Consider the following 12,316-nt stretch of genomic DNA (forward strand, 5'->3'; position numbering starts at 1 on the left):
AGGTTGGTGTAACTGGGGGCAGAGTTTGATTTGAGATTCTTCTTGTTCTGTGGAGCTGTTGGTTTCATTCCAAACAGAGATAATGAGATTTACAGGACTAGTCATGTTTAAGGATAAATTCAAGCATAAGCACTGTATATTCCTGATGCATCATATCAATGACAAATTCTTGCAAATTAATAAATAATAAGCGAAGGTTCAGCTAAGAAAGCCAGAGATCCTAAACAGTGCAAGTATAGATAAGAAAAATATAATTTCATACAACTAAAGAAAATTACAACCAAATACACATTCTGATGCACTGAAATAAAGGGTTTGCTAATTAAGCAGGAGTAGCCTGAAGGTATGAGTTGAGTTTGGCTATTTTGTTAGAGAAGAGCAGAACGTCTCAAAGGAATAGTAATAAATAATTGTGAACGTTCTTTTGAATCCCACAGAAAATGCAAATGTCAAGTTTCAGAGATAAATTCATTTTTAATATAAGAATAACAATTTTGTTTCTCAAAAATTCAGGCATATCCCAGAGAGACCTGTTGTAAAAGTAAGACTTTTATATAAAAATAGAAGATTGAATTTGCACAAAAAGATACTAGGAATATAAGTCAGACTCTGGGAAATTCATATATAATAAATGAAACTCCAGTGTAGAAACATATAGAACATGAGTATTGTGATGCTTCCTTGTTGTACCAACATACTGGAAGTTTCACCATGAAAATGGATTTTTATTGTTGCAGATTTCTCAGTTGGTTTTTTTGTTGTTTTGTTTTAAAATATTTCCTTATATTTCTAAATCATTCTAAAATCAAAAATTAGTTGCTTGCACACATATCTGCATGTCTTTCTAGACATGTACAACATTGTTTTGACTTTTCATTATATGATGCACGGAAATAAAGAGATGCCAAAGGTCTAAAATCCTACAATTACACCATAATTGAAACTGGGTTTGCATATTCAAATCATGGAATGGTGTAAAACCACACACAAATAATTATACTGTACATGTGCAATACGTCATTACAAATTAAGTTGCTTCAAAACCTGATTATTTCCTAAATTATTAACTCTATTAGCCTATATTCTGAACTCACTAACCCAGAATTGTGGTTTTAATAAAAGAAACACTGCCCAGAAAATGTGGTATGAATAAACAGCATTCTGACATATATGTTCTAAGTCAAAGTAATATCTGGAAGCATGTTTATAATAAAATACTGTTGGGATATAACTGTGCAAAGGAGCATTAAAAAATTCTGATTTCATAATCATCTGCCCTCTGTAATTCAAAACAAAAACATTTTTGTAGTTATCTGAAGTAGCAGTCTTTTAGTTATAAATTTCTCATAGTTTGGTTGAGAGCTTGTACTATAAGCCGAGCAAGTCCACAATGACTTTACTCATACTTTAACTAAACTCCAAAAAATACAAGTTTATGAAAAAAACAACCAAACATCTACGAGAGTGCTAACAAATAGTAGTCTATCATTACATGACAGTTATCCTTTCCGGGGAGAGATGTGGAACAGATCCACTTGTTTCTTCTGTAACATGGCTTTTCTCCCATCCTCTTCGAATTCTCCTCAGTTTCCTACTTACACATGGCAAAAGCAAAATGATCTTACCTAGAATTACAATGGAAGGCAGCACAATGGCAAGAACAAAATTTGGCGGCGTATAGAATCTGTAATACTCTTCTTCAAAAGCTCTTTTCCATCCGTAAATCAGTACATGGAAAGTACTTATGAGCAGAGCAACGTATCCGAGCGTCGACTGAAAAAGAGAAAACAGGGAAAAAAGAAGTGATAATAGTACTTTTTCCTTCATCCAAAGCTCTAATCCATTATTGTAACATTTCATGTTACACTCTACCTATACGCTAATTTAAATTTGCAATAGGTTCTTTTAAGCTCACATGTTCCAAAAACTACGGACTGAATGCTAATTTACAACATATCTCTGCTAGCATCTATAGGCCTCAGTCAAAGGTGAAATGAAGATGATGTTTGCCAAGTTCTAAGTAATGGAAGTCAGGATATGTATGCGAATAAGGAACAATCCCAGTGAACTTATTGGAACAACATCAGTTGCGATTGGAAATTAAATTCCCTGTTTCTTAACTACAAGGGTGGGTCACTTCCGAGGTTCGTGATTATGGAACAATGCAATTCTGCTAGAAGTGATCTGGGCCTAGCACTCCAGATTTTTATCACTCTGAGAGGTGCAGTTTGCTTCTCCCTCACGATGGCCTACATCCACATGCCTGAAGTTAGCATAAACTGTCCCTTACCTTTCTCCATCACCTGTTACCTACTGATGACTGGGAATACCTGGGCTGCAGGACTTGGGCTAATGGCACAAGGCAACGATGCAGTTTATAATAAACAGGTAGTGAAGCAGAAGGCTCCCACAGCACCCTGCAGAGGGCCTCTTATCACATAATCCAGAGCATGCCACAGCAGGTACTGCTAATAGGGGTCATTCATCAGGCCTGTGAATCTGCCCTTTTAAGAACCCTGTGGTTATATTGCTCTGCAGCTTTGAGTTAAATGTATTAACCTTGGCTTTCCCAAAGATTTTCCAAAGTAATGCTTTGAATTCTGGTGGTGATCAAATGAAGAAAAACTCTTTTTGGCTAAAACTGATGTAATGACTAACTTGATTTGGAAACATTTGTAGAAAATCATCGAAAAAGAGGATGAATACTAAGAAAGGTAACTGGCTACTGAAGTTTGGTTTAGTTCCAGTAAACAGAGAGGCAAAGAAAAATGCATCCTAAGGATCTATAATAGTGAAAGAATTGATTCTTTCTACATCAAGATTAAGTTTCTGGGGAAAGGAGAATGTCTGAGCTAATACCATTCACAGATATAATGATATAAATTCACAGATATAATGGTATAAAATGCAAAATACTTGTGTTAATTTCTAGAGACTGGTACCGTGTTTTTTTAGCTTGCCAGTATTTATGCATTTTTTGCCAACGGTTTCAGAGCCGTGCTTGTACGCTTTAGATATGCAGCACCCTTTTTTTAAAAAGAACAATTTGCTCCCAAAATATTCCATAGGAGACAAAACAATCAGATAACCACTTGTGAATATGAAAATGGCACATTGCAGTATCTGAACAGAAGTTCTGGTAAGAAATTTGGACAGCGAACAATACTGTCAAAACCTGATGTTTAAGTATGGTATTGCAGAGTTTTGCTGGTATGACTGTCCTGAATTCATTGCTGTTCTATCACTGCCAGCAGGGAAAACGGCACAAGTGAATCATATCCCTCATTTCTTCATCAGGCTTACTGATAAGAACTTTAACAATTCCTAAAAAAACAACAGGAGGGAAATGCTACACAGACTCTTCCCAATTTTTTTTTTAAATTTTTGAATGCTTATTTAAATTCCATCTGCAAACTACAGCTTTGAGACATCTGTATACGTCTTTCTATCTAAAGGTCAAAATGGAACCTATGAAGTGTATTCTACGTGAACACTTAAGGAATGGTTTCTGTTTGCAGTGTGTTGGTTTAGGCTAGTTATTCTGCCTGCTCTGACAAAATATGAATTCTTTTTTATTTCTTGACCGTGTCTACCTTTGTTCCTTATCCAAATATGTTTAGAAAAGCAAAAGAAGAGTACTGAGGTGGCGTTTATGAAAACTGATGCATTAGTTTACCATCTTCAGCTTCTTCCCTGCTTCTTTCCTCAGTAAGCTCCAACTCTGGGTCATGTTAAGATGCCTGCAAAATTTCATGCTAAGTTTCCATGACCTAGGATCTCCTACTGAGCAAACTCTTCATCACTGTCTCATTCTGTGGCTCCTACATCTGGATGTTATGAGTGTATTTCTCTGAATCCTGATGAAGTAATCAGATACTTGTTCTGCACAGTGGTCAGCTCTGTACCACAGCAACTCCAAGTTTTCTGCTGGTCTCTTAACTCCTGGTAGGGCTGACACAGTAACTTCCTTTTGCATCACTATTCAATCTTCTCATATCTCCCTTCATTCATAGCCTGCATTGCTGCTTCTCTCAAAGTCCTTCTACCTTGATGAAACAGGCTGGAATTTTGGGGGCTGCTGAAACCTGTGAAACCAGGCTAGGTGAGATGGAGGCATCTCCAAAACAATTGGTGATATCAAAGACAGCAATGATTTCTGGGTAAAAACATTCACAACTGGGGTTTCTTTACGGTATTAGGAAGACTGTGCTAGAGGTCTGTTTGAACCACTGTAGGTAGGGGAGATGCTGCTCAGGGCTTGTACTACTGGAGCAAGGCTAGAAAATAGTCTATACTGTATATGTTAATAATTTGTTAATCATAAACTCAGATTTTCCTAGTAGGACTCAAGACTGAGTGCGTTTTAGTGGCAAAACTCTTTAGAAGAGGCCAGACCCTTATTTTAATGCAACTGTATTTACTGAGATGAGCAAGCAATAGTATGTTGTTCTCAGTAGGAGGTGCTGAGGTGAGACACTGTCTGACATGCTGACCGATTCTTCAGCTGTCAGATGCAAAACAAGTTCAGCAATTATTGTGGCAAAACATAGAGTCATAGAATCATTAGGTTGGAAAAGACCTCTAAGATCAACCCAACACCACCACGCCACTACACCATGTCCCAAAGTGCCACATCTACATGTTTTTTGAACACCTCCAGGGATGGTGACTCCACCACTTCCCTGGGCAGCCTGTTCCAGTGCTTGACCACTTTTTCAGTAAAGAAATTTTTCCTAATGTCCAATCTAAACCTCCCCTGGTGCAACTTGAGGCCGTTTCCTCTTGTTCTATCACTTGTTACTTGGGAGAAGAGACCGACCCCCACCTCGCTACAACCTCCTTTCAGGTAGTTGTAGAGAGCAATCAGATCTCCCCTCAGCCTCCTCCAGACTAAACAACCCCAGTTCCCTCAGCTGCTCCTCATCAGACCTGTTCTCCAGACCCTTCACCAGCTTCGTTGCCCTTCTCTGGACATGCTCCAGCACCTCAATGTCTTGTAGTGAGGGGCCCAAAACTGAACACAGTAGCTGAGGTGAGTCTTCAGCAGTGCCGAACACAGGGGCACAATCACCTCCCTACTCCTGCTGACCACGCTGTTTCTGATAGAGGCCAGGATGCTGTTGGCCGCCTTGGCCACCTGGGCACAGTGCCGGCTCATGTTCAGCCGGCTGTCGACCAGCACCCCCAGGTCCTTTTCCACCCGGCAGCTTTCCAGCCACTCATCCCCAAGCCTGTAGCACTGCAAACACAAAATCATCTAGGATTCAGGACTAAAGCTAGAGACATACTGCTTTTCTGAGCTAAAAAAAAAAATAGCACTGAGATGATGGGCTAATAATTCTGCTGTTTGTCCCCCTGACTTAGAGAAGACTGAGAAAACTAAGTTCAAATTAACTTCATCATAGTACACCCCAGTAGAAGACAAATATAAAAGACAGTAAGTATTACAATGTTTTGTCTGTTCTACTTGCATACTGGGTACAATGAAGCTTGTGCAGACTCCTTTTACTTTAGTGAGGATCACTGAAAGTCTGTCTTCTGATTGCATAAGGCAAGAGGACTTTTTTAAAGGACAAGTAACTAACTGAAGAACAACTTACTTACATCCTGACAAGTAACTAATAACAAAGTAAAGTACCTTTAATCATCATTAAGGAATTTTTTAGTAGTTTACTATTTTTTGTGATTAAAAATTGCAAATAATCATAATTAATTATTAATTCCAGTTCTCTTCAGCATGTAATGCACTATCAGCTGTAACATACCTCCAGAGCAAACAACTTGTTCCCAATCAAATTCCTCAAAATACTTACAGATGATTCATTAAAGTTTATAATTATTTAAATTTGGAACTATTTTGACTTTATTTACAGTGGAAATAATTGCAGTAAATAACACACAATAAAAATGCCCTTGTAGACACATCACTCTGATTACTGTGTGGGTTTTGACTCAGTCACACAAGCCTGAAATTTGAGTAAGGAAAAATAAGACACAAATGCTGAGTTTGTGGCTGGAAGTGATTACCGGATAAAGGCATCACCTCACTCATGAGTGAATACATATTTTTTCCCTCTTGCACAAATGTTTTACATCACCCAACAGCAGCACTATTGTCCCTGCACAGATTGCTCTGGATGGCAGGGATGTTGTAACAATGCAGAACGGGTATTTACTCTCTCTGAAGGCTCAAAACCACGAGCAAGAATAAGCAGTTCTGTCCGGGGAACTCTAATTTAAAAAATTTTTCAGCAAACTTTTTGTAGGCCTACCTGGAGTGTTCCACCAACAGAAACCCTAGGGGAAGGGAAGACATTACTTTACAGACAGAAGAGCTCTGACACCTATGCCAAAGAAGTGTTGCCCATCCCTCTGTTTAAAATGTCTGTAAATTATGAAGCACAACTCAAGCCCTGAACAGCAAAGTCAGTGGCTGTGTTCTGAAGGTAGGAATTTGTAAATAGTGACTGGACTAAGAATTAGGCATTATTATAACAGTGGCTATGTTGAAAAAAACATTACAGAAAAGACTGAGTTAGGACTAGAGTACTGACTCCAAAGTCAGAGAAAACCCAAAACATAACAAAACCCAAAACTGCGTGTTCACACTTAGGAGATTTATCACAAGACCAAATCCTAATAAAATTTCTTATCACTGACTGCTACCTAAAACTAATAGCAATTTTGTTTGAAAGCAAACATTAAGCTGTTTACTAAAGCCTAGATTTCTCAGTATTTTCTGCTGGTTAGGCCTGCCTGTTGTAGATATTTATCTGAGGAAGGATGGCAGCAGAAGGCATGCCAGGACCTGGAAAAGCCTCTGCTTTTAATAAACAAAGCTTCATACTTTACTAGTGGGTATTTTCTGCTAATGGGAATAATACAGTTGAGAGCTGTATTAATTCCCACACAGTGGAGGGGAAACAAAACTGAATCAATGACACCATGGCTGTCAGAGGGCTGTGCAATAAACATCCTGCAGGACAAACTAAGTCTTCAATTTGAATAGTTGTTTGTGTCTTCATACAGTACTGTCTCATGAATAACATTGCCTTTAGTGAATTTGTCCAAATTTACCTAATTTAAATTTAGCAAGAAATTCTAACAATGGAAAAGGAATAGTGAAATGAAAGCTCATTTGGTCTTAGCTATGTTGGCTATTTAAGACTAAGAAGTATAAAATGCAGATTTCTATTCTAACACTTATGAAATGCTTAATGTGCCTTCATGGTAACTCCTGCTGAATTGTTTTTATTAACTTAGCAGAGAGAGGGGGAAAAAAAAAGCTCTCATCATGTTGCAAAGTGCTTTTGTTCGTGATCATGATCATGATCATGATTAAGGAATTCTTATTAACAACACCCCCCTCCCCCTTATTTAAAAAGGAACACACCTGAATAAAACTGAACTCCCTCCAGTTTAAGGCACTGTTTACTGAAGGGATGGAAGTTACTGCCAGCAAAGCAAGCAATCCAAGACTCATTATTCCAAAGGAGATATACATTTCAATTCGCCACACTTCTTCCTCATTCCAAGAATTTTCAATATTTGCATGAACCTGATGAAAGAGCAGAAAGGAAGCACTTTATTCTACAGAATATCAAATATATCGACAGAAGTTATTGTGCTGAGTAAAATTCTACAGTCATGGGACAACTATAAAATGGGGTCAAATATTTCAGAGGTTTCCTCATGTCTTGGAGAAAAATTACTATTTCCTTACTGCTGGTATTGGCTCTTTTTAGATTAAAAATACATTAAACCTGGAAACTTAGATGAGTTGTTAAAAGAAAATGTAACATTATATACTACTTATAACGTATATACTTATGTTATAAAACCAGATAAATCTGCTCATTCGTATATACTGTAGAAAAGTAGCTGTCTTCTTCAGACCCTGGAAACTTAAATTCTGTAACATCAGTTGGGTAAACCTGCAATTTGTTTTTAGTTTGTTATATTTAGAAACAGCTTAGCATCGTTTTCTGTTTTTGCTTCAGCTCCCTATGCTGAGTCCAAGCTATTTTGCCTCTTTCACTGTTGACATCAGATACATCCAGGGAGGTTGGAGAGCTTTACCAGAAAATAGAAACAGCTCAAGTCCTTAACAATTAAGAGGCTTGGATATTCAACTATTTTTCTACTTGCAGGTAAACTATTGTGATATGGCATGTCTTGAAAGAGGTTCACTAGGAATATTAGCAAGTGAGAGTTTTACAATATTATTAAAACCAAGATAATTTCTTTTAGTAAAAGTACCAGTGGGTCCTTTCCTAATACTAAGAGTGAACAATTACCGTTTCTTGCTGCTTTTTATAGTGTTGCTCTTCCTGCCTTTCTCTTAAGTTCATTTTTTCACGCTAGCCCTTTTAGAATGTGTGGACCCAACTCCCGTTAACTTGTTCCATTTGATTTGATTTCCTTAGTTTGCTTTTCTTTCTGTTACATCACATCTCTCCTGCAGATTTCATGTGCTGAATGGCAATGCTGCTTTTCTGCCACTTTGAAGGTGACAATAAGCTACCTCACTGACAGACAGGAGCATCAGACCCTTTTCTAAAGGATGACAGATTTGTTGGAGATTGTTTCAGGGTTATGCAAGACCAATTGCTCCTGGGAACTGTGAGTCAATCTCTATTGCCTGTAACAGATGATGTTCACAGAATTTTTAATGAATAAAATATTTCTACCACTGGTCCAGAATGTCACAAAGTAACAGCATTGTCATTTTGTAAGCACAGCTGTATCTGTAAGCACTATTACAGTATCTAACCTTATACTTTTCACACCTGTAAATGCACTTAGGATATACATACTTCCCCCACATGCTAAGTATACATAGAGAGGAACACAGAAACACAGAATCATTAGGTTGGAACAGACTTCTGAGATCATCAAGTCCAACCGTTAACATACCTCAGAAGTTTCCTGCTGTTACTCTTATCCTGTCTATCCTACATTCCCCTTGTGCGCATAACTATCAGGGATTTAAGTAGGACACATCCCTGATTCCCCCTACCACACAAACTTGACTGCAGCTTGACCCACGAGGTGAGCACAACACACAGATGTTTCTTTTAGTCTCCCTTCTTATTTGGCACTAGCTACGCATAAGGCATATCATTCTCCACTGAAAACAGTGGAACAGATTAAGAAAACATATATACTGTATTCGTGAGCCATATGCATACAGCCAAGGCATTTTTGGCTTACTGAACTAAAGATCAGCTTACCTGTTGATACGCCATATTGAGGAACAAGTACCGCTCTGACCTCCTCATAGGTAAGCAGAGGCTGTATGCCACATGCACTGTTGCAAAGAAAAAACTGAGCAGTCCAAGCTGCTTTCGACACTGGAGCCAGTTGCCCAGCCAAGGTGGGAATCGCCTGTACTTAGTACCATAGTAAAGCTGATAAGCAGCTGCAATAAGGCCTGATAGATACACTAGAGAGAGTAAAGTGATAGCAACAATTGGTAGTGTCTTGTTCACGATCTCAATGGGGATCTTGTAAAAGTCACTCTGCTGATTTCTCACGTATGGATGGATTACATCTCTGATGAAGGAATAGATGAAGAAAAACGTTGCCAGGCTAATGGCAATCACCACAGGCCCCTTCCACAGTGTGAACAGTCGCAGAGGTAAGTTTTCAATCTCCCTTGAAGATGACAATGCCCCCAAATCGATAGGAATAAAACTAAGCTGACGGGCAAGTTCAATAACTTGATGGCGAGCCTGAACATTGTTACTGCATATATAGACCTGTTGGGAAAGGCAAGTGAATTGTAGTCAGAGAAAGAGACTCCAAGGTAAAAAAAAAACACAAACCCACAAAGAACCCTTAAGAGCCTCCAGGTCAAAACCACAGAACTACTGCTAAAACTGTACACTGTTATCCTGGTTTATATCACCAAAATGAGAATGAAACCACATACAAATCCAGCCAAAGTGAAAATGAGCGCACTGATTTAGCAACAGAGTAACGAAAACAAAATTGGCTTTTTATTGGAGTTAATAATGAGCTGACTGTGGGATGCGCAGGTAATCTGCACACCGAACCTGCCCCTGCTGAAATTCTAGAGGACTGGACTGAACTTGAAACAGCTAAAAACATTTCAGAAAATCACAAGTCTCTCAAAAATACAGGAATCTTGAATGATGACCCTAAAACTGCTGTAGCATGAACAGAATGAACAGAAAACAGTGTAATTTCTCCATGTATAAAAAGTTTAGCTTAATTTCACAATCTAGATTTCCACAAAGATTAAATGTTTGACAGAAAAGATAAAAACTAGCAGCCAAAAGAACTTCTTCTAAAGACCAGTTTATTACATAGTGAAATAAATACACTGCTACAAAGTCCTTTAAAGTTCCTTTAAAATTTACAGTGCGCTACAGTTTGCCCAACACTGCTGATCATCTGCATTAGAGCAAACATGATCTGTTTTGACAAAAGTTAATTACTTATAGTGCAGTGATATTCTGGAAGGGGACAAAAATAGTACAGTGAGGTAATTTTAAACATTATGCTAATTCTGTATCAATTTCATTCTATTTAAAATCTACCTGAAGTGCCAGAAAACTCAATTTAGTCTCCAGCAGTCATGTTACACCAGTCATTTATGATGCATTTCTCAGAGTCCATAAAGCCATGAAGGACTGGGCTCTTGCATAGGCTTAAATCCTTTGTATCACTTCAGTGAAGCATGAAAAACATAAAGCTGCCTTTTCTAAATGCAGGATGGATTTGGGGAACACACTGGGAAGGAATTTGAATATGATGTTCCCTAGCAGTCCTGGATCAAATGAATGATCACTTAGAAACATATGTGCCTCCTTCTGGTTGCTCATATTTATGACTTTGGGGCATTCTAAAAGCTAGATAATTTCTTTCATTCACTTTGCTGTTACATTGAATGCAAGCATTTTTAGCACAGCTGATTCCTGAGCCCTGGGATCAGGACCTCAGATTTCTGTGCATCTCTTTCAATAGTTCACCCCATGTAAACCAACAACTAAAATGTCCTGGGAAAGACTGCCTCTATCCTCGAACAGAGCATAAGGATAAAACTTAACCTATTTCCTACAGAAGACATTAAGACCCAACTCCTCTCCTCTGCTTGTAGTCATCTAAAGGTCAGCTGCCTAGTCTGAACTAGTATCCACATTTCTTCTGCAATCTTTAAAAGATAAACAGACATCCCAGGGGACAATTTGGACCATTTACTCTACATGTCTTACAGTGGGATGAAGTAGACTCTGAAAGTTTTATTAGCTACTAAAACATAAACTAAAGGCCCAACATTTTAAGTATGTTAAGTCAGGCAGGATGAATCCCATGAGTTCTGGCTGCTTACATTCAATTCCTTTTCATCTTACAAACAAGTTAAATTAATACAAGTATAACATTTACCTGTCTGCTGGCATCCTTTGGTCCTAACTGCAGTGACCAAGCTGAAACGACATTGAATCCTTTGACAATCAGGGAATCTGGGAAAAGTGATGCCAAATACTCTGCATTGGAGTCCGGATATTGATCTACTCTTGTATTATTGCTGACATCAATCAGGATTTTCCCAGCGAGTAAATGTTTAAGGTCCCACAAAGAGGTGTAATGTTCTCTGTGTATGGCTACAAAAATTATGTTTGTTTTTGCTACTGCATCTTCATGGTGAGTGACATCAACCACATGGGGAAAAAACTCAGCAGCAAGTTTAGGGTTTCTGCTTCCTACGACCACGTGGTACCCGCATCTGATAAGTCTAATTGTCAATGACTTAGCAAAGTCTCCACTTCCAATGATGCCTATTGTGATCTTACTGGCATCCTTGATGCCATTGGCAACATTTGGTAGAAAAGTTTCATTGAGGTTCTTAGGACTTCCCATCATAGAGATTGATTCCATACTTCCAAGACACCAAACCTATAATGATTTCTGCGAGGGGGAGAAAAAAAGAGAAAGCAACAGAAGGAAAAATGCAGCATCATACAATTTTACGAGACATTAGAATCCATAAACACCTCTGGAAGCAAAATCTGTGGTTCTAAGTTTCCTGTATTTTATCCTCAATAAAGTGTGTGCTTATCAATTTTGTCTTGCAATGTGTCACTAATACAAGGAGAAACACAAAATACATCAAGCAGTTCAATAATACAGTTACAGAAGTAAATGGTATTTTTTCCATCTTCTCCTATTCCCTATCTTTCATTGCCATGCAATATTGGACCACAAGATAACCTTGTGCTCCTCAAACTAATGGTCAACAGAATAATGAGAAGAAACATGTAAGGAAAACTGGGTAATAACGGAAAATATT

General features: G+C 38.2%; 1 protein-coding gene across 1 annotated transcript; it reads right to left on the reverse strand.

The window, feature by feature from the left end:
- Window positions 1–1,488: 1,488 nt before the first annotated feature.
- Window positions 1,489–11,904, reverse strand: STEAP2 (STEAP2 metalloreductase). The gene is made up of 4 exons (XM_009946752.2): window positions 11,413–11,904; window positions 9,234–9,761; window positions 7,394–7,558; window positions 1,489–1,773 (listed from the first exon to the last, which is right to left on the reverse strand). The coding sequence occupies exons 1-4, from the start codon at window positions 11,902–11,904 to the stop codon at window positions 1,489–1,491; spliced, it is 1,470 nt and encodes a 489-aa protein (XP_009945054.2).
- Between the last annotated feature and the right edge of the window lie 412 nt (window positions 11,905–12,316).

This window comes from Leptosomus discolor, chromosome 6, assembly GCF_034619465.1.
Source record: "Leptosomus discolor isolate bLepDis1 chromosome 6, bLepDis1.hap2, whole genome shotgun sequence".
NCBI lineage: Eukaryota > Metazoa > Chordata > Aves > Leptosomiformes > Leptosomidae > Leptosomus > Leptosomus discolor.

Coding starts and splice junctions, on each gene's coding strand:
- STEAP2 (XM_009946752.2), bottom strand. CDS start 11,904: ATGGAATCAATCTCTATGATGGGAAGTCCTAAGAACCTCAATGAAACT. Junction 7,559..9,233: donor TCAATATGGCGTATCAACAG/GTAAGCTGATCT, acceptor CTCTTTCATCAG/GTTCATGCAAATATTGAAAA. Junction 1,774..7,393: donor GGGAGTTCAGTTTTATTCAG/GTGTGTTCCTTT, acceptor TCTCTTTTTCAG/TCGACGCTCGGATACGTTGC.